General features: G+C 46.2%; 1 protein-coding gene across 2 annotated transcripts in view; it reads right to left on the bottom strand.

Annotated features, from left to right (window-relative positions):
- The window catches only part of TIAM1 (TIAM Rac1 associated GEF 1), an 85,340-nt gene extending 63,395 nt beyond the window's left edge, over positions 1-21,945 (bottom strand). Inside the window, exons 1-3 of one of the 2 annotated variants that reach the window (XM_065630828.1) lie at positions 20,971-21,945; positions 5,128-5,575; positions 2,588-2,760 (exon numbers count right to left, since the gene is read on the bottom strand). In XM_065630828.1, the coding sequence (XP_065486900.1) occupies positions 2,588-2,760; positions 5,128-5,575; positions 20,971-21,939 (1,590 nt within the window). In that variant the 5' untranslated portion in view covers positions 21,940-21,945. The remainder of the gene's footprint in view (positions 1-2,587; positions 2,761-5,127; positions 5,576-20,970) is intronic. The other variant, XM_065630819.1, reaches the window with a different exon arrangement.
- Between the last annotated feature and the right edge of the window lie 1,265 nt (positions 21,946-23,210).

The raw sequence follows: 23,210 nt of genomic DNA, 5'->3' as shown, positions 1-23,210 counted from the left end.
TCATAGACAAGGGCTTATGATGTCTTATTGCCACTGCTGAAGACATGTTGAGCATCCCTTGCTGAGGAGTTTCTGCTGAAAATAGAGAAATCACTTGCAAAATGAGAGACACTTTGCCTACAGTCAGGTGGTGAAATCTAGCCCCCAGTAGAGAGCACTGGACTTATAATGAGATGGTATGTTTCGTTAATTCCTAGCAAAATCGTAACAGAAAAAATTCATATTTTTATCTTATTCAATTATAAAATATCTGTATACCATTAGATTCAGTTTTCTTTTTGGTTTCCTGGGGAGAGGGAGGGGAAATAAAAGAATCTGGAATGGATTTGAGGAGCTGAAGACTTCTCGTAGGTGAGTAGGCAAGGGAAATCACTCCACTTCTAAACGAAAGGACCACATAAACAAGCTACAAACATCTGATACATAAGTATGTGGTGTCACAAGCTGCTCTGAGCTCCCGGAAAACGCATGTGACATCTGCAAGTACTGGATTTGTGTAGGCATGATAAGAACTGACTGAGCAAGGAATCATCGTGTAGGAGGTATGTGATGTCTCTAGGTGCAATGCAGTGGGAAGGCTTGTTACAAGATGTCCAACCCTATTTTTCTCCCTAAGTACACAGTCTCCAGAGGACAGAAATAGTCTCCTGCGGGTCTGTGGTTTCTTCTTATCAAAGCCGCTACTACGGCACTGTGCTACGTGTGGACTGACGTGTGTGACACGAGCAGTTAAGTCACGCTGCTGAACAGCCATACACAGTGTCGGCTGCTCCGAGCGCAGCAGAACAAGCCCTACAGCGCAGTCACTCGCACATTCCTTCCACCACTGCAGCTGGTCTCCTTCCCTTCGCCCCAAACCCATCCCTTCTTTCTCTTCTGCTTCACTAGTGATGCCTGGGTTCTACGGCAGGAGAGATACATCAAGGAAAAATTTCTGCAAGGCAGTATAAATTATTGTCTTCCATTTGAAAAGGCTCATTTTGCTTTTCCCACCAAAGTTACATGAAAATCTACCCGTGGCATAATGATGCAGGGCTTTTAATGACTAAGGCCCTGTGTTGCCATGAAAAGAAATGTACTGAATGTGACCTTTTCAGTATTTAGCATCCACTGGCATTAATTTTACGAGAATGAATGTTTTTCCTTAGAAAACTGCATGGAAAAGATTTTACAGCTCATATGGTGCTCCACAACCTTTCAAGCATGCACTGAGACCATAAGCACCACACTTATGTCCTGGATGAAGCTCTCCAGGTGGCAAAATACGTGTACCCTGCCCAGGAAAGGCATAAAGTAGAAAGGGGCAGGCAGTATTACACTACGAGCTGAGGAAAAATGAGGCTGAGGTGGCAGAGAAGCTAGTCCACCAAAAAAGTTTGGGTTTCTTTTTTTGGTTTGGTTTGATTTGGTTTGCTTTGGCTTGTTTTTTTTCAGTACGCAATCAGATACTCGGTCTCTTCAAGATGTAAGCCAACACTACTTCCTTTGAGTCAATAAAGCTTTTTTATTTTGCGCTAGTTTGAGAATATAGCCCCTCATCTAGGAGAGCTGCAAGGACCTATGAGACAGTGTAATTTTAAAGATTTATTCTGGAGTACAGGGGAGTGATGATGTGGGGGCATTTCCTACCACGGAGTAGCTTCTGGTTTAAGAAGGCAAGAAACTCCGAATACATTGTCACTGGAAAGTGAAATAAATAAGGGATTCCTCTGGTGAGGAAAACTGATTCAACAGAGGAGGAAATGGCACCACCTTAGCACAGGCTGGCGATTACAAATAAAACAGCGTCACGCCTTGATTAGTGACAACTTACAATAAGAAAGTGGAATGTCCACCTAAAAATAAATCAGGGAAGCAGTAGTTGCCAAACCACAGAAATCTTTTTCAGTGAAATGCATCAACTTTGATAGAAGTACTGGATTTTTATTAAATGTAACTTGTGAAATTCAGACATTTCTATTTTCTGCTTAGAAAAACTAAACATGCACTTTCAACCACCTCTCAGGCAACAGCAGGATGTTGGCTCAGGTCTGTATGAACAAGGGGCCACTGAATTCTGCAACACCATTGAGGAAAGCACCTGCAGGTCAAAGCACTCTCTTGCAATTCAAGTTCCTCTTGGTCTTGTAAACCCCTTAAGCCTCTCCGCAAGGTGCCATCTTTCATATATGTCCCTTATGAAAGGCAGATAGTGTTACGGCACATTTAATGCACTACTGTATACCCTATATATAACTGGCCTGGTCTGTGTGTTATAAGTACACTGTCAAATCACGCAGAATTCCCAGTTTTTACAGGGATGTAAGAATATTTCTTAATTCTTACTTTGCTCCAACCACCTACGCAAAGAGGGCCCGCTCAGTCAAAAAAAGCAGCAGATCTGACAGTGATTCACATGTGCTGGTGGGTCTCTCGAGTGGCATTTACCAAATATATCGTGTCCTTCCTCTAGCGTTGCCAGAGGAAAATCCCAGACCTTCTGGAGTCTGCAGGATTTTTCCATTGATTTCAACCAGAGCTAAGATCTCCTCCTTGGCTGGAGACAGAAAAAGAGAATGACTTGGTAAAACCTTTGAACCGGACCAACCTGAAAGAGGAAAGCATCCCCAAGGGAGTTGCTGAGACAGAAGACAAAGTCCTTCTTGGGGTGTTCGGGCACCGCTTGCACTATGCTGTTTTCCACCCAGACAGCGTGCTTTGGGATGCTGTTGTGGTCAATGCCCGATCTGCCATCGGTCTCATAAAAAAACAACGTGCATCCTAAAAGAGATGATCGTACATTAGCAAGCAACACATTTAAATGCAACTGCCGCCCTGCATCTATTCAGCGCTAACAGTCGGGACTATAAATCATCCGTAAAACTGTCAGAGGGATGAGAGAGGATTTGCCAGGGATTGTTCAGGTTTTCAGCCCCATAGCAGAAAGCACCAGCAGCGGCCCAGTTTTAGCCTGACGAGGTGGTGGTTTCCATGCCATGGGGGCACACCACAAGCTGTATGGCACACCAAGCCACGGCCCAGCGCTCCGTTTCACCCCAGGATTGCTATAACAGAGCCGTCAACACGAGCCGAGAAAGCCACAGAAAGTGAATTAGAATCCCAGATGAGAAACATCATTGGTAAGTGCCAAAGTGAGGATCCTTCACAGCCACCCCATCCCACTGAGGGGACCAAAAGGAAGATGCAGGTGTGAGGGTGTCTCCCCTGGCAATGCCAGGCAGCTGCCAAGCACACAGACCCCCAGGCAAACCTCCCCGGCCCTGCCTCAGCCTCCTGCAGCTGTAGCTGCTGCAGTCCCTGCAAGGCAAAGATCAAGCGATTTAATTACTGGATGCAGATGAGTAACTGGAAGAAAAATGGACCAGAATGAGCTGCGCTTGCTGAAAGACCGACATACAAAAAAAACCCCAACAAACAAACAAAAAGCATAAACCAAATTTTTGTTCCACTATTACATTACATTTCAGTGCTGACTCATGTCAATACAGCCAAAAAAAAAAAAAAGGCATTTTAACTGGGGACAGCAACCAACCTGCTTGGTTTTACAAAATAATCTTTACAATTCTCTATGGGAAAAAAGAAAAGGTATAACAAGTCTGCAATTTGGGAGACACCAAAAAAAGGATCTCCTCTTCCACCTTCCCACATTATCTACAGTTTATTTAAATTAAAACTAGCACATTGTTTATCTGCTGCTGGAACTAGTCCTCTCGGTGCTAAGGGATGCCCTGTTACCCAGCCTCTCAGAAAACTATTTGCAGCCAAACAATAGCAGCTGTTAACTTCAAAGCCTCACTTAAACACTAACATTATTAAGGCACAGCAATCTAAGGAGCAAACACTCCACTTGAGTCAAAACACTTCAAAATAACATTGCCTCTGTGCTCATCCTTTCCTTTTTTCCTCCCAGATGGCCCTTTGTTTGCCTGCTCCTCACAGCAAGACCTTCCTGCCACAGGACCCCCCTCCCAGGAGATGAGGGCTCTCCCCTGCCCCGGAGCCCTCCCTCTCTCCTCTTGCATTTCCCCAATCTCTCTGACCACCCCAAGGAAGAGCTGGCACCTAACTTTGCTGTTGGTTTTAAAATAGTGCTGCAAATAAGAAAAAAAAAAAATATATATATATATATAGCTATAAAAATAGTGCTCTGCAGGCAGAACAGGACTTTAATTGTTCTGAGCTTTTTGGTAAACCCACCAACAGCAGGAGATGCAGCTCTGCCTCCCCTGGCTCATAGACGAGGCAGGTTGCAGCGGAGGAGAGCGAGGCCAGCCCCAAAACCCTGCAAGCGTTGCTTTCCGCTTTGCTGCTGATGCAACTGTATGAAGATTAATTCGAGGTCGCTCAAGGAGGCCAGCTCCCGAGTTTCACTGCTCTGTTAACATTTATGTGCATTTATAAGCACTCAGACCCTGAACGGGGCTGGAGCACACACTTAGTGGGACCTGCAAAAATTCAGAGGCCAAGGAGGCCACAGGGCAGCTGGGTGCCGAGGGCTGCCCACCACAAGACGGGTGACACGGCCAGAGCCAACATCTGCCATGTCACAAGCCAGCCCCGATGTGCAGACCACATCTCCCTGACCACACCACGAACGTGTGGCAACTCACTGGGTGTTTTTGCTTTTGAAGCACATCTCAAAGGAGAGGCCAATGGCGCTAAGCACAAGAGGAATACACACAAAGATGGAGCCCCTGCTTGAACGCACGCCAGCTGTCAGCATCGTCTCCAGCAAACTTCCACTGCCGCATGCCTGTGGCTACACACAGGTATTTACTTTGTCAGCAAGCCATAGATGTTCTGCTTAAAGGAAACACCCAGTGCTTGGAGAAGCCACCCTAGATAATGCCAGCAGGACTCCAAGCAGGGTATGAACCCCACTTTGGTGCAGCACAGTCATGTATCTTTGATGTACGCCATGATGTGAGCATATCAACAACCATCAGATAAAAGCCCCCTCTGAAAAACATCAGGACTACTTCCTCATGCTTGAGGTTAATTATACTGAGGTTCACAGCAGCTTTTATTAAGAGTCTAGGCTATTGGTTTCTTCACCTGCAGCAATACCCAGCCCACAGGACACCACGGACACACATCTGGACAAACCCTTGCATGCTCGCTCTGTACCTTTCAAGGAAACCCAGTAATGCTTCCATTTCCTGCGGGTGGCCGACTCCACTTTCTTGTTCTTTTTGTGCACCAGGAAATTTTTCACCGCCAGAGCACCAGCTTTCCGTACCGTGCCCTGGGCAGCCGTCAGGAGGATGTCGGACTGCCCCGGGGAGCTGAGGGTGCCGCTGCTCTGCTCGTCGCTGAGGGCAGAGCCGGCCTCCTCCAGGTTCTCGCTGTTGGCGGTGCTCATCTCCAGCTCCCGGCGAAAGTTCTCGTACACTCCTTGGCGAAGCCCGTCGCCCGTCGAGCTGCTCCCGCTGTCGCTGCCGATGAAAGCCCGACTGGCCGTCGGGGAGTAACTTGAGTTGGTCGCATTGGAGCGTCTAGAAAGGAGGTCGGTGTCGGTGGCTGCTCCCTCGATCCCACTGTCGGTGAATTCGCTCCCTTCGCCTGCGTTGACGTCCTAGTTGGAAGAGAGACACAGTGTGAGATGAAGAGTCTGGCCCAGCCTGGCCTTCTGGAGACACCAACAGAACCCCAAACGCCCAGGTGGGACCACATTTCTTCACACCTCTGTTTTGTCTGGCATTGGAAATCCCCCATCTCTTTTTCTTCTGAAGACAAACAACTGGAAGAAAAGCTGGGGTAGGCAGAACTTCCAGTACAGCTTAGGAAAGACCAGTCATACATACACAACAATTTCAGGTGGTGCCTCTACAGCCTTAGTGTTTTGGAATATAAGATGCAGCATCATCTGTTTACATTAAGCTAAGTTAACAGTGCTAAAGGTTTTGCAAAAGGAGAACATATGGTTGCAATAACTGGCAGTGTCAAGAAAAGCAGCAATCAACCTACTCATTTTGAAAAGAAAACATAGATATTGTACATTCACACCTACAGTTGAAGATAGATTTTAGACATCCCAAGACTGTAATTTGCAAATTATATAACTAAAAAGGTACCTTTTTTTTTCTCCTAAGCAGTTGAAGTATTTGAGATTGTTTTCTGTTATTTCTACATCACAAACGCTAATGATGGGCCACGTGATACCCCCTGCCAAATCCCACGGTGACAGACCCTGCCAATATATTGCAACAGCAGAAGACCCTCCCTGGTGCCCAGGAACTTGCAGCTGAAGGAGCAGAAGAGACAAGAATACAGCTGGCTTGAGCAAGACAGGAAACAACACGACCGAATTCAGGTTTTGAAGGCTTAGTGGCTCAGCTTGCCCCCTGCAACAAGGCTAGTGCCCAAAGAGGGCTAACCAAAGGCATCTGTGGCAGTTCTTGAAGGAGGACAGATAAAGGCCAAACCCTGTCAGCAGACACAAATATGTTAAATACTCGGGAGATGAGGGGGTCAAGGCAGAAGATGCAAAGAGGTGAAAAATATGGCCAAAACAACAGGAATGTCAGCCGCTACTTCTCCTGCGAGAGCAGCTGGTGCTTGATTTACAAGTTAAAAAAAAGTAAGGAGATTCTGAGAAGAGGTGGCAGAATGCAGTATTTATTTTGAGAGAAAACAAGCTGCTAGGTGTTGGTTCAAGCACCAGATTTCTATGCATCCAAGAGCAGCTGTGCAACAACCAAGAAACCCTCCGCTGAGCTCTGTTTGAAACCTCCCTCCTGTGGAGCAAGAGCTGGATGAGAAAACCTGAGGGGTAGGGAAGGGGTGTTGCTGAATTTGACTAACTTTTAAGGCATTAATTCATAATGGATGGGCTCATTCTTTATAAACACCACCTCTCAAGGGAGATTTGGAGTCCAGCTGGAAGAATAGGCACTTCCTTCCCCGCTCAGTGAGCACAGTTATCCTAGTCAGTCTGATTATTTAATGCAACACACAGTGATAGACAAGCTGTTCTGGACAGGCCAATATTCCTCCCACCACATGTGAATGAGCTGAGCAGGGCTTCCTGTAAGTGCAGTCATCTACCCCTGCAGAGCGGTTTTCTCAACCGCACATTTTTTCCTGCTGCTCCAATACACTTGTTTTTTTAGAAGCCAATTATCTCTCCTTTTCTTCCAGCACTGCAAAGGAGGGATTTCTGGAGAGGAGAACTGCTGCTGCTCAGAAACCGGTGTTTACAAAACACTGCCCCATATGAGTTTTTGTGCTGCATCACGAAAAGCTGGATGGTGCGAGTTCTGATGACAGCTCTCCATTCGAGACCCCATGCGTCGGGGAGCCAGGATGGGCACAGCCGCTCGATGCTCACACGCCTGAGACGCTGCCTCTCCGCCAGCACCGCTATGTCGGCATGAAACCGGAGCTCCAAAGAACCGAACCGCATCCCCGTGTTTGCTGGGACAGTCACTCCTGTAGGATGACCAGGGTTTGCATTTGTTTTCTGGGGCCTTCTTCCTCCATGTTTTTTTTTAAAGCAAAAAAGTGTGTCACTCATGCAGCATAAACAAATCTGCATTCTGCAGTGAACATTATGTAACGGTGGCAACAGAAATTACTTGAGGGTTTGCGATTTTTATTTTAGGTTAATGATTTAATAAATATACAATCTGTCTTGTAATTATTTTATCCATGCAGTACAAAAAATACAGAGCCAATTCCAAAATTTTAGCTGATATAACTTTTAGGAAGCATATCTCATGCTTTAACTAGAATTAGTCACTTTAAAAAAATAAAGAGCTACTAGAACAGACCACCAACCTGAGGGAGATCAGATTTGTAATTTTGCCAGCCAGTATACACACAAAACTTTCTTGGTGCTTTTTAGCAGATGGAGTATTTTTTCAAAAACAGGAGCGCACCCAGAGATGTTCAAGCACAGTGCTGCAATGTAGGCTCTCAAGGTTCCTCATGCCCAGCGTGACACAGCCTTCTTGTGTAACCTTGATGAGACACAGCATTAATTGTCTCAGTTTCCCCATCCATAAATGGGGATTATACTCCATAACTGATACATAGGCATAACAGCTAACTATTTATGAAAAAATGAAAGGATTGAAAACGTGAGTGATAGTTATATACGCTCATGAGGTAAAACCGTAACACACATCTTTATAATCTTTACCCCAATGCAAGTGATAGGCTGGATGGGTCAAAAGATCTTTTCAGCATAATGCTGCAGCCCTGCCCCTAATCACCCTCTGCTCCCTGCCCTCCCTTTTCCTCTCTTAAATATCCCGTATCAAAGCCTTCTTGCCAACCGATGCAAGCCCTTTGGCGGGAGGAGGGTCTGAGCACACGAAGGTCAGAACGGTTCAAAACCTACAGCCTGTTAATATTGTTCACGCTCATGAATTATGAAATGTAGCATTGAGCGCGCTGAGCACTTTCGGAAGTCTGCTGTATGGGAAGCTCGGTCCCAGGGTTAGCGGGGTTAAGAGCCTTCATTGCACAGGTCTCTGACTTCTGAGTTCCTGCTGCAATGTCAGCTCGTTCTCATCGCAGGGTATGAAAAGCTCTCAAGAAGTAACCGGCATCTGCTCTGGCCGTCTCACAGTGCTATAATCTGTACACTGAAGGGCATTCAATTAAGAGTTCAGCAGAAGGTGCAGAGGTTTAGTATTGTGCTTCAGCGGAAATGTGCCGAGGCTGAAGGGGTAATACTCCCAAGCCAAGCAACTAACTAGCAGAGCTCGTTGAGCACGTCACTAGGGGCACAGAAAAACTCCCACAAATTTTCAAATCGGGATGCTGAAAATTAAGCACCCCGACTCGCACCATGAGCAGCATGGCTCCCCACTGACGAGATCCATGTGGATACACAGGCCTCTGGCTTTGGCGTCCAGCTTCAAAGTACCCACTGACATGCCCACCACGGGCTACTGCCCAGACGCAAAGTGAACATTGCATAACCTTGATGAGAGCTATTTAAAAGTTATTCACATTTCCTGCTCAGTTTCTCAAAGAGCCCCATGGGCAACAGCAACATCTTTCTCTTCCGAGAAAGACTTATTACCGACCCAGGTCCATGACGGGATGTGCCACAGAGGCTTGCTAATGAAACAGGCATTTCGCTCCTCGGCAGAAGGAGTTGCCAGGCAAAGGTGCTTGAGGCCGGGAGTGAACTACGGACACGGCTCAGCCTTCACTGCTCATCCGTCTGACTGCAGCCCGGCATCCCTGCGGCTCTCCGTCAGGACACCGATGGCATGTGCCAGGCACATCGTGGAAGCTGGGAGACAGCTGAAGGCTGCAGAATGCATGTTTCTGAAGCCCGCGGTTTGGGACATTATACACACATTATAATAAATCACCAGCACATTACTCTGGACTTGTAATTGCTGTCATCAAGGGGCTCTGTTTTATTTCACTGGTTAAAAAACCCAAAAGTTTCATTCAGCTCTGTGCAACGTTCAGGACACTGCACCTGATATTTTGCGCCTTTCCAGAGATCTTGTGTTTTGTATTTTCAGGCTGGCAAACAGCTGCCTCCACACAGAGGAATATTTTTTGCCCAGACAGACCATCCCAGGAAGCAAATGCAAGACTGGAACTAAAAATCTGTGCTGCCACACTTAGCCTTCCCGCTGGTGTTTACCTAGCTTCAGGTCTGGGAGGACAAGAGGGCAAAGCGAGAGGGAGGTGGAAATCATTAATTTGGTCACACCAAGTACAAAGCACATAGCAAAGAAAAGAAAGCCTATTTCCTCCAAGGCAGAGAGATGGTAGAAGTCGTAGGAATAGCGGTTCTTGGCATTTTGCAAGCACAACAGGTCTTACTCCACAGAGACAATAAACTGAATAAACGAGGGGCTTTGTCCCTTTGATTTAAGATTGCTCTGTGGAAAGCGGGGAGAAAGTCACACAAAGCTCACTGCCTGAAGAAGGGAACTAAACAGACTGTGCTGCACTGTGTTCCTCGATGGGGAGGCAGTGAGCAGTGGCACAGATCCCGCCGGGATCTGGGATCCCTGCCGCTGCTGAGGAGGATGGAGAAGCAGCACTGGTTCTTACACTGGCAGTGCTACCAAACTGGTTGTAAAAGGCCAGGATTTATGAAAGGAGGTTCAGCAGACAGTAATGAATCATAGAATCATTTCAGTTCGAAGAGAGCCTCAGGATCCTCAAGTTCAACGATAACCTAACTCAGCACTAAACCATGTCCACAAGAACGTCGTCTAAACACCTTTTAAACACCCCCAGGGATGGTCACTCCACCACTTCCCTGGGCAGCCTGTTCCAGTGCCCGACAACCCTTTCCGTGAGGAATTTTTTCCTAATATCCAATCTAAACCTCCTCTGCCACAACTTGAGGCCAAATAGAGGGAAAGAGGAGGGAAAAGTGGAATGTCCAACACCAGAGAGATAAGCCACGGAATGAGAAACCAGGGACAGACTGAACAGTGCTGCTGTTACCAACAAGAACGCAGTGAGGCCCAGCAAGCAGGCCATGGGCCAGGACAGCCCCAAAAGCACTGATAGCGTTAGAGTGTAATGAAGTGGAATTCTCACAGCCCCATCGAATGCAGACAACAATTTAACTGATGAACCAATTGGGTAAAATACTAGTGAAAGTATTAACGACCCACTTAAATATATGTTTTTTCCTCACGTGAACACTGGCTTTCATGCAAAGCAAGCCAGTGGGGAATAAAGCTGTAATGCAAGCTACATCAAGCTAGTGTACTTGGTCCTGTAGCTTTTGCATACTCACATGGTATGCATACCTCTGTACGTCCACTGTAGCCACATTTGTTATAAAATTCTTGCTAGATTTAGAAGATATACAGAAAAAACCTTTTTGCTTTAGAAAAAACATCTACTTTTAGCTCACGAGGATCAGGCAGGAAGTTTTGGAGTGGGTTCCAAGTGTCTTTGTCTCCTTGTTGAAACATTTGGTACTGGCCTCTGCTAGCAAGAGACCACCAGATGGGATAAGCCTTGCCCAACTCTCGGGCTCACAACTGGACACAATCAGAGCACTTGCAATAATGATGCACTTACAAACTTCCCACCAACAGCCCTGTTTACTGACACTAATAAAATGGCTCGGTGAATCACTTTCTCCTGCTTGACTGACAGCAGTGATTCATGGGCACTTTAGGCACATGGGACTCATTTAGCAGGAGAACTCTGACTTCCCTAATATAAACAGTTCCTTATGTGGTTAATACTTCTTTCTAAAATAGCCATTAGATTAAAAGTATTCTTTAGTAAAAGACAACTGAGTGGGTTTTTTTTCTTGGAAGGGGCTCCCTCCAAGAGAATGCAAATCCTCTGTTCCCCATCATGTTCAGCAACAGAGCAATAAGGTGTTCACATTCAGTAACAGCCTGAAATTGCACATAACCTGTCTGCTTGCTAGTTAGGCAAGCACCACACAATACATTTAAAATAGATAGGTAAGCAGCCTGATAGTTTGCATGCTTTTATGTGGCTGGTATCTCTTTGAAGCTCCTGTGTAGAAAAAGATTGGCCTAAGAAGTGTTCTCCCTTTCTTTTCAGTACTGACTCTACCATCTCTTGATGGTTGAGGTGGTCTGTTAAGGTACGACTTGTTCCAAATCAAAACGAAATCCTTTCTCCAGACTAACCCAAACACCTGGTAATGAATGCATTAGAAGATTTAACTGTCTTGAAATAGAGTCACAACATTCCAAGAAGCAAAGATAAATCATAAATTGCATTTGAAACCAGAGTGGGAGAAATAGTTTCAAACCTGCAATGGAGAAATACAAAAGCAACTCCATGGCCCATTCTGACCGGGAGTAATACAGTTTTGAAGACTGTTATAAACATACTGAATCATGTCCACATAACTTACTGTAAAGTCAGAGATATTATAACAATGACATGAAGAAGAACTGCCACCGTAGCTAGCAAAAAAGTCCCTCAAGCAGATGCTGGGAGCTGATAGGAAAGAAGGTTTTGAAGATTCCTACAGGCCTGCATCCAACAGGACAGCACTATATGAGAACCAGCCAGGATGCACTGGATTGACAGCAGGCTTTGGACAACCAAACCGACAACCACAAACCAACACAGGCCGACTCTAGTATTCTGTTGGATTGTTTGGGTCTTGTTTACACCTCCTAGGAGGGCTCCCAAGTCCAGTGAGGCACAGTTACATACCAACTGCAATTTGTATGGGCATACTAGACTGAGATGCTGGGTTTGTTACCTTAGGAATTCAAAGAGATCAGATACTGATATGTACGAGCAGCTTTGGTTCCTGCTTCCGTGCACTGACCACACTGGTACAACTGTTCTTCAGATGTCTGAAAGAGCCAAAATTAAAAAAAAAAAAACAAAAAAACAAAAACAAAACCCAAACACCTTATATGTGTTATTAAAGCTGCTCAGAGTGGTTTAACAAGCAACTAGGTTTTGGCCATGGTTCTCTGAAATCAAATTTCCTCTCAACAAAAAAGGTATTACTCTAGATTTCCAGATATTTCTCCTAGCAGCAAGCTTCACTCTTATGAAAGGATGAATCACAGTCACAGGTTTCTGGGCAACAACCCTGGGAAAGTCTTCAGGCATGGATTTCAGTGGATTTGGGTTCCAAAATTCCTTTGTGAACCTGCCTTGGTGAATGTGGTACAGTGTAATTTGGCACCTTGGAAAGACAGACAAGGTGCCAGGCACCCAGAAGATGCTCGAATGTAGGAAGGAGATGTGCATCCACTTTGCTCCATTGGGACAGGCAGGTAGCAAACACCAATGTATCAAGCACCCATCAACTCCATTTCCTCTGCAGGCAACTCTGACTGATATATGTAGCTGTTATCTCAGTATTACACATGGCTCCTTCGCTCCACGTTGAGCTGTCACATTAACTTGGTGCCTCTAACACAGGAGTTGGGAACATTTTTGGTTCACTGACTGCCCAGACATTTTCCAGCTAATATTTTGGCCCTTCCAGAAAGATCATCTCTGTAGACCACCATGCTTCCCCAAGGAGCCTCGTTTTCTTAGCTTAGATGCCTTAAAGGCAAATTATGGACCCACAGGGACTCCTGTGGCAGTCTGGAAAGTACAGCCCTGGAGGACTTGTCAGCTATGAGATTAAAAAATGTTGAAAATGAAACTGTCCCCCATAAAGCTGCAGGGAAATGCATGAAACAGCTTTACGCTTTTCAGCAAGCTACTGTGCAGAGACTTTCACTGACTCAGGATGGTTGTAGCAACAGTTTGCGACCTGTTCATATTCAGAAACCTAGTTTTGCATCCCTAAAAGCTAAAGTATTGGGTAAAGGGAAGGGGGGGGATATTTCGATTTTGCTTTTTATTAATATGAGAGAAATCCAAGCCTGTGAGAGAATGCACAAAGGGCAACACGGCCCTTTACAGGAAACAGCATGAAGCACCACCATGGGACCTGAGCACACCCGCTTTTCCCTGGCTTTAGTACTAATGTCTGAGGGGTGCTAAAGGATATAATACCACGAATGAGAATTAACCCATAGTCCAGAAAAGCCTCTTGCAGTGTGGTCCCTGCACACAGCTATGGACACCCGTGCAGATCTGGGGTGGATGCCCACTTTCCATCCCCAGCAGTGGGAGGAAGTCTCAGTTCTCGAGCCCTGCAGTGTTTAATCTCTCTGTTCCCAAATGATATCCTGAGGATCCCCCAAAACTTACCTTGCTTTCATCCCAATGGACCACCCAGATGAAGAAAGTTTCTAGAGGGATTGAGCTAACCATAAACTAACGCAAGCAGCCTCACTGTGCTCGAGTTAAACAAATGGCAACGTGCCCAAATCCTCAAAGTAAAATACAGGGTTCGGTTACTTTTTGTTCGCTTGGTGCCAAGAAGAGGCAGTTCTTCCCCAGAAATATAACAGAGGGGATGGAAGTGGGGAAGGAGAAAAGCTGCTAGAACAGCAGCTTGAGACCAAAACATATCATCTGGGAGGTGTTCACCTGAATGATCACCTAACCTGAGGAGCAGGGAAATGTCTCCCATCTGGGATGACAGCTAGTCACAGGATCACACACTGAAGCTCTCTGAAAAGAAATGTTTCAATGGAACACTTCACTGGAAAGGATCACTACCGCAAATTGCATCCATCTAAGTAAGTGCAGCTCAGCAAACAAGCAGCTGAGGCAACCTGTCTGTGATTTTTAAGTGGAAAGTACTTGAAACTAAGAAGATGTAGTGTATATAGCTTTACGGAGAATACAATTATTGCCAATGGTACAAACACTTGAGATGTATAAATGACAAAGTCCTACTGTTTAATAAAAACCATGCCTGAATGGAGCTAGATCAGATATCAGGACTGCTGATTTGCCTTCCATTGGCTTCAGACCAAGAGCAAAGGAAGAAAAACAAATTAAGATCTTTTAAGAGTATCAAAATATTTGCCAGCAGAGACCAAAACATGCACTTTCACATGCTCCTTTCCCTGACAACATTGGGGTAGAGTTGTGTGCTCTGAATGGAGTGACTGCTATTTGCTTTATGAATATCCTGAATGGGCAATACCTGACCTAATCACATCCACTGCGGAAGGGCAGCCTTGTGACAGACCAGTGAAGCCCTGTGAGTTCAGGTCTGAAGCCCTCTGTTCAAGCTTTCCTCCAGGCTCCCCCTGAATCCACTTCCAGTTAGCCAGGCTATAAACAGCTCATTTGGCCCTGCCGTTAAATGGGTCTGGCCATTCAGACCCACTGAGATGTAGATTCACAGGCAGTTCACAGTGTTGCAAACTTGGGCTGCCACCACCAAAATGACTGGTTACCCCTTCCTCTTCAAGCCCATTTCCACCCCTTCCTTTAACTTGGTGCACTGTGGCTAGTAGCTGAAAACAGAGAATTTTGGGTTTAATGGGGTTGTTTGCCTGGAGGCTCAGCAAACTCATCGGCTCTCCAGTGGGATTCAGCCCCTTTGAGTCAGCCCAGCCAAGCCACTCAACTCAAGGATCTCCAGCTTTTGGAGATGTGGAGCATAGCTTGGGCTACATGCGAGACCTTGGGAACAGCCTCTGTCTGAAAGGCACTACGGGACTGTGTGAACAGGGGCCTGAATCAGTGAGACGTGCTCTACAGCTGGAAAGCAGTAACATATTACTTTTAGGCACTTACTAAACTATGTGTCATTAATTATAATTTAATGATAAATGACTTTGTCTTTGTCTTTCCTCTATTCCATCTCGAGTCAAACAGCTAAGACTAAAGGTCTGGATCAATATGATTAAGAATCATATTTAGGCTGAAAATAACTATGTTTTCCAGACTGCAAACTGAGATGTACACAATTACTTTAATAGGGGCAGAGCTTCAGCTGCTGAAGATTCTCTTGCCTGGAAAAGCGATGACTGAGGAGGGCTATAAGAACAGGCTGGGAGGTCACGAGTGTAATGTAGAGAGTGAACAGGATGTAGTGGAAGCCAGCAGCAGAAAGTGATTTCAGAAAAGAGAATTCATGGGGGACAGGTCAACTCAACATTCTTGGATGAACCCCTCACTCAGGAAGCCTCAAATTGCCAATTTTCTGGGATCGGGAAAAATGCCCTAAAGGCAAGTTCGCCTCATAATCTCCCTGTTTCTTTCTTTTGCCTGAGCACTTGGTATGTGGGGAACAAGGTACTGGGCTGGATGATGCTTTCATGTGGCTGACCCAGTGTGGTCCTGTTACATTTTGAGGCTACATCCTCGATACCACAAACCCATTTGTGAATAAGTTTAAAGCAACTTAAAACCAAGCATCAGCTCTCTGGAGTTTAGACATCCTACAGAGCATAATGAAACAACATAACCTGTTTTAAAATCCCCTGAGATGGTAAAAAAAAATATTGACTGGAAAGATATTTTATTTTTAGACTTTTTTGTGTATGTCCTGATCCACAAAAACCTTGGTTTCATCCCCTGCATATTCTGCAAAATTTTTTTATAAGGATTTTTTTTTTAAGGCTTGAGATCCCAAATTCCTTCAGGCTACCTAAAGAGGCCTAAAAGTAATAATAAACTTGAAAATCAGACAAAGGGGGATTTAGCGTGCCAAGGACATAGTCTGGGGCTGGCGCTGAAGGAGGAGCAGTTTCCAAGTCAGTTGGGCAGGAAGCTTGTTCACTCTCCTCCTGCTCGGTTTCACAACAAATGCTGGAGCGAAGATGCTGTAAAAAACCTTTGCTTTCCCTGCAGAGTTGAGGAACATCTTCTTGATGCTCCTTCTCAAAAGTTGTGTAAAAAACCTGGACTGCATCATTGTAACACCAACGCTGAAACTGAGTTTTCTGGAGGAAATCACAAATTGGGCTATAAACCTCAGAGAGGAATGAGCCATCCTTCTCATACGTGAGTGGATGACCAGCGGATGACCATGCAGAAATGCTTCGGCCACCACGTCGCCTTGAATTTTAATGCGCACAGGAGTCACACCATGCTCTAAATACTGCTTGTAAAACACCATCGCTCCCCTAGAAAGACCCATAGCTTCACATCTACAAGGAACTACTCCTAATGTCTTCCCCTACGATGCAAATCCCAGCACTGGAAGCCCATGGAGGTCTCTGGCGTCGATGATCATCAACACCTGAACAATCACAAAAAAGCAGAGGGGAGGAGCAGGACCTGCAGGGCTAGGGCAGCATCAGGCAGGGCTGGCTCACGCCGATCCGCAGCAGACACCCGTGGACAGACAAACTGCCAGCACCACAGCCTGGCAGGTAGATTTTGCCGTGTGACCAAAAAGTCTTCTGTACATTCAGGATATATTCAGATGACTGCCTTTGTAGTGCCCTTTGAAATGTCAAAAGAGGTCCACGCCCTACGCGAGGCTGTATCCCCTCATTTGATGGTCCAAAGAAAAGAGCAGCCAGAAATTATCCACAGAGGAGGAACAAGGAATAAGGAGGTGGCAAGATGGGCTTGGGGGTGGCACAGAATCCTATCTCAAGGTTTCCATTCCCTAATTCCCCCCTCTGAAGATTTCAGTTAGGATGCTTAAGAGCTGGAGAGCATGAGGTGACATTTGTCTCTGAACATTCACCAGGAGGAGGAGGAGGGAGTCTCCCGCAGGCAGAGGTTTGGCTACAAGCAGGACACAACAGAGCCCTTTCACAAAATCTGCATCCCAACAAGCAGGTTGTAGGATCCTGGGGATCTCACAACCCACGGCCAGAACAAGCTGTATCCAACCAGAGCTTGACTCTCTTCAAGCAAAAATGGGCGAAAATGTCAGCCAATTAAGCTTTTTCCACCTACATCATATCAGCTCCAAAAGCCAAACAGGATCCCAGTAGAGCTCTCCGGGAAGTCTCACTTCAGCAGATCTGAACCCTTAATGTTAAAATGTTATGAAAAACAGAACTGCTACGTGGGTGCCCCAAAGCCACCCTGTGAATATTAATCACTGTGCATATTGAATGTAATTGTCTCTCCAGTATTAAAAAGCTCTCCTTCTCAATTAGTGGAAAGTGACTCCCACAGTTCAATTTAAGGTTTAAATTTGGAAAGGAGAGATTTTATTTTTTTTCTTTCATGTAAACCACGTACTTGTAAAGAACCCATGGATAAGGCATCAGAACAAAATAGGTACAGCTGTGATTCTGGCACCTCCTTTCTGTGATACATTCAAGGATGCATTTTTCCAGTAGCAGGTCAACAAGGTCAAACAGCTTGAGACTCCAGGTCAACACATCACAAAAATTACAGCTACTGACAACTTCTAATAAGTTTAGCCCATATAGGAAATATGATGATGTATATAGATGTAGTTGAACATGCATGTAACAGTGGCTGGATTCAGGAATCAAACACAAGGGCACAAGCCCGTTGCTGTGGTCTCAAGACTTAGCCTGCACTTGGTGTCTTCTGCTTTCAGGGACCTCTTTAGGAACTAGACTAGCCAAAAGATGATATCTACCAGTGACCACTAGGACCTTCCAGCACTTCTAGCACCAGGCCAGGTGAGACTAAAAAAACCATGCGAATATCCCAACTACAGCTTTCCAAAAACTGAAAAAAAGCCACTGGCACATATGAACCCAAATTCTTCTGCAGATGGGCAACAGTGATCTGGGCAGAAACCTCACTCCTGGCTGTGAGGCTCACTTAGGTGACTTTGAACAGGGGAGCTACCTCTGCACTGTTAAATGACACAGAGGCAATGACAGGTCACTGGCCTGGAGGCCAACAAGGAAAATTGTGTACAAACCATATTATTCTTGGCCCTGGGTCACCTTTATGTGGTGCCCCTGTGGCCCTAAGACATATAACTATTATTTTGTGGGATTGGGACGGGGGGGGGCGCGCAGTTCAAAAGGCTGGAAAAACCATGAAAGTTTTGCCTCTAGTCCGCTAAATTGTTTTTATAGCATGGAATGTTTTACAGCCTGATGACACACATGGCAGGCTCTGGGGCAATGCTCAAGGTAGTCATCAAGAGTGTGAAGCCCATTGAGAAGGTGTTGACAGACTGGGAAAGGCAGAGGGAAACGAAATTCCCCAAACTGTGCCCAAGTACCAGCTGGCACAGACCAAAGCAGTGCCAAGGAACACGTGAACAGCAAAGCAGTAAGGCCATCAGCTCTACATCTCGGCTTCTACCATCTAAGGTAGGGTAACCATCACATTCAATTTCACACTAGGGGTGTCAAGTAAAGATGAGTGAAGTGCTGAGACATTGCTGGACTGGGGACCTGGTACAGAGACAGGTTGGCACCTTCTCTCCTCTCACCCCATCCAAAGCCATCTAATCAGTTGACCAGTCTTTTGTGTGCAAATTTGGCATTCCTTTTCACTCTATCTGTCAAACACATAATGATAGTAATTTCTCTAAGCTTGCTAAAGGTAGGCTTGGGTTAACATGTCTTCATTGCTGACAAGTATCTTATACTTACTGTATGGTGCTAGGATTAAAGACTTGGAAGGAATTTTGACCTTTCCAAAGCTTTAATTTTGTTGAATTTGTATGTGGTAATAATCACTGCTGAGACTCCTTAGAGCCATCATCTCCAGACTCAGGAGATACACCTAGTGTAACCAGCCCCACAAAGTGATTCCTCTGGGTATGGCTGAGGCTTTGCAAAATGCTACGCAAATTCGTGACTTTCACTATGTGCGTCAGAGGAATCTGCTTAATGCCAAGATAGGCACCAAGAAGAAAAACAAATGCTTCACTTTTCACCAGTGACGCTGTTCTCTTTTCTTAAATACACTTGAAAGGGGGCTAGAGGCAGCAGTTGCACCTAACAATCTCCATGAAAGCTGTTACGTTCAAGGCTGCCAAATACCATCTTTTTTTTTTTCTTGTTGTTGTTCTCTTCCTTTTTATCCTGCGCTGCCTTGATGGAGCACCAAAGGGTTTTTTGTGCTTGCGCCGTAAAAACACCTCCAAAAATAAAGAGCTGATTTTGAAGTACAAAGCTGCTGTTGTGGGACGCCGCAGCATCTGTTTTAACATGTCATTTTTATATTTAGAAGCAGCGTTATCTCCACAGATCAAGCACAGCCGGGAAGTCACTCAGCAGCCCCTTCCCATCAGCCCAAGTGAGTGCCGGCTGATGGGGGGGGACACAGGCTCCTCTCGCCCTCCAGCAGCTCTCCGCAGCTCCTCCGTGGCGGTGCTGCATCCCGCCTGACTCAGCTGCCCAGCCTGGCATCTCCAGCGCTGGTGTCCTGCCAGCAGCTCAGCCCGGCAGCAGAATGCGAGCCTGCTGGCCTCCGACCTTGACGCAACGTGCCGCTTTTTTCCTTTTCTGGGTCACGCGGCATGGTGTGCGTATGCTGCGCGGCATATGTAGTTAGAAACGATGCTATAAATTCAGGGGAGCTGCTGAAGCGTGCACAGTTCTGACCTGTGCCATCAGACGGTTCTGTCTGTGTCCCCCGGCCGTGTTTCCAAAGACCGTGCCCATGCCCACAGCTAGAAAATAGTGCATGCAAAAAAACGCCACAGCCAGCATCTTCTATTAGGCAGCTGGACCACTACCCTGAGAAAGTCCAGCAAGCCAGCTGCATGAACTTAAACAGAGTGCAATACGCCCGCAACATGTGCACCACACGCAGCTTGTACAGGTGGGCAGGATTTGTAGCTCCTTTATCTCACCTCTAAGAGTAGTCTGCAACTTATTGTACGCAGAATTGCTGTTTGCAGCGCAAGGCAGTGCTGTGTAACCTGATCAGGCAGAAAATGGCCAAGAAAAGCAGGGCAAAACAAAATAAAGACCCAACAGCAGCCGTCAAAGCAAAGGTCACAGGACTGGTGTTTGGAAGGTGGGAGGGGCACCAGATAGAAAAGCTCATCTTGGCTCTGTGCCGCCTGTTAAAAGATGAAGGATGAAGGGTATGACATCCTCCCTGGCTATAAGCAGCATCTTCTCCATACATCCCCCATCATTTTTCAGTTTACAGCAGGTGAACACCGCGGCTTGCAGGATGTTTCTGGGTGATGTTTTGCATAAATGTGAATGCTGGGTAATTAGAAGAGTGAAATTTCAGCCCAGCAAGTGTTTACCATGGAGAGCAGGGGAAACACTTGCAGGTTTCTTCTTTGCTTCCAGCCACTAGAGCTGAGGAGTGCTTGCACATGTGCAAGCAGGGGGGGGCAACGGGGCAGGGAGGGCAGAGAGGAGAGATACAACCGATGCACATGAGCTCCTTGAGTGGAGTGATGGGTTTTGGCAGCTATCCTGGAAAAAAAGGCACTGTCAGCACTGCAAAACACGCAGGAAAATCTTTAGCTGGCAAATGCAGACTTATCTTTTCCAGAGGCAGTGAAGAGTGGAAAAGGCCCAGAGATGCAGATAAGGAAGGGAGCAGTGATGCGATCAAGCCAGCTCCGGAGACCAATTAGTTCAGCTTTCTCCTGGATACAGCCCCCTCTTTGAAAAGGGGGTATTGAAGGAAAACAGAGTCTGGAAGAACCTGGAATATCTTTATCTACAGACATAGCTTAGCAAATGCACACAAGCTTCTGTTTTACATAGAATAAAACTGCCTTACCTGGGTAGTTTTCGCCCTTCTGCCTTGCATGCTGTTACTATGGCTAATTTGTGGGTTGGTGGCTCCTTCGGAAAGGCAGTGAGATTTCCTGCAGGGCAGCGTATTGTAATTACTGTAGGAAGGCGCATCCTCAGCAGTAACCGATGCCATCTTATGGCTCCCGAGGTCTGGGATGTCGGACACTAAATTCCGGCAGTACCCTCCAAAGGCATTTCGTGGACCTCCGTTGACAGCAGCTCTCGGGGTTTTGGGGGAATACAAGTCGCTCATAGAGTTTGCCCGTTGGCAGGCAACTAGCGTCTGGGGGCTGCCACTGGCCTCCATCACCCGGGTGGTCTCAGCATCCTTCTCCTCGGCCAAGCCCAGGATTTCCTCGTTGCTCGTCAAATGCTCCTGGCTGAGGTCAGAAAGTGAAAACTCCAAGCTGTCCTCGCGCCAGATGTCGGCTGACTTGGACCGCTTCTTCTTGAAGCTGGCTGTCTCCATGAAGTTTGTGCCGTTGGCTGCGTACCGATGTGACCTCCCGTCGCCCTCCGCCAGGAAGGGCGGCTCGTCCCCGTAGAGCCTGCTCTCCTCCGAGTCGGGCATGCTCTGCACGGAGGCGGCGGTGAGGACGGTGCTGCTGTCCACGCTGGGGGTGACGGAGGAGTCCGTGTGGTAGGAAACAGGCCGCAGGCCCATGTCCACGCGGTCCACCCAGATGGGGCTACCGAAGTCCTCAAGGTTGGCCTCCTGGGCGAAGGGCTCCAGGCCGTTCTCCGCCAGGGACTGGGGGATGCTGGGGGTGCTGCTGGAGCGGGTGCTCACTTCCGAGTTACGGTGGATAATTTTTCCCGAAGAAGCGTGCCGCGTCCGGCGAGAGGCTTTGTTGGAGAGACGAAGGGAGCGGGAGGTGTGCTTGCGGCCCAGGGCAGCGTGTTTGTCTCCATAGAAGGCGTGTTCCACGCTCTGGCTCTCCGCGTTCCCCATGGCGTCACAGTCTGCAAGGGGACAGAGCAGGAAACCTTAACCGTAGCAACCAAACGCACACGCAAGAAGACATACAGACACCCCAGTACACCCAAAATAGCTTTTTTTTTTTAATTTTCAATGAACCTGTCCCAAAACCTACACCACAGCTTTTACTAGGTCTCACAGGACGTGCTTGAACAGCAGCAACTAATCCCACAGAATTAATGAAGGGAGCCAGCGACCAATCCAGCAAATTTATAAATACAACTCAGTTAAATCGGTAAGTAGGAAAAAGCCAGGCAACAGCTATGCTGGTGTGAATGAAGAGTGTAGAAGAGGGAAGGACTGAATCTTGAAGCTTGGTTTGAGCTGAAGCCAGTTTGTCACCAAAGTGCACTGGCAATCTCAGCTCTGCACACACTCACTTGACTATTCGCATTAGCTTCACAATTCCAACTCAAAAAATCAACAGCTATCATTTATCTGCATGTAACAAGATGCCAAAAAGTAGATGTATATATGCCTTTATCTGAGATTTCAGTTTGTTGTGTTTTTTTTTTTTTTCTAGGAACCGCGAATTGAAGCACCAAATAGTAAAGTACAAATTCAACTGTTTTGCAGCAAGCTAATGATAGGTTCGATTTCTGGAACAAAAAAACAGTGCAACATTAAGCAGGTACAGAGAGCCCCACACAAGAAAGCCATATTATGAAAAATAAATTAGCATGAGTGACTCAGACTATACAAAAATAACCTTTCCTTCCTACTCACTCTGAAGCAGATAGCTAGACCTAAGTGCTTTAATCTAGCAAAGAGAAAACTGAGCTGGAACAGAGGGACTGGGTTTCTGTCCCCATCTCCGTACATAGCCTCCTGTATTATATAGTTGCGCACGTCCCACCATGAAACAGGTTTCTCATCCAGAAGATGGGAGTGATGATCTGGATTCAACCTTGGAAAACACTTTGAGGTCTATGATCTCACTCAACAAATGTCAGAAATATTTTATCAGTAGTATGGGCTCCTTCTGGCCAAAGATCAAGAAGAACGAGAAAAGTAAGTGTTAAAATGGCCATTCAAAATTAAATAGGAGATTCTGAATTAAACATACACAAGATAATTATATCCAGATAAATAGTCCATAAACCTTGAACAGAAATTCCAAGGCAAAACTTCCTTGTTTTGAGGTATTTGTTAGTCTTAGCTGAAAAAAAAAAGCTGCCCAGATAGTAAAATAATCTGGTTTTTTTCATTTCTTGGGGTTATTTCCTCTCTCTTATGCACCAATG

This window comes from Caloenas nicobarica, chromosome 1 (assembly GCF_036013445.1).
Source record: "Caloenas nicobarica isolate bCalNic1 chromosome 1, bCalNic1.hap1, whole genome shotgun sequence".
In the NCBI taxonomy this organism is placed as follows: Eukaryota; Metazoa; Chordata; class Aves; order Columbiformes; family Columbidae; genus Caloenas; species Caloenas nicobarica.
This window is presented reverse-complemented; position numbering and strand designations above follow the sequence as displayed.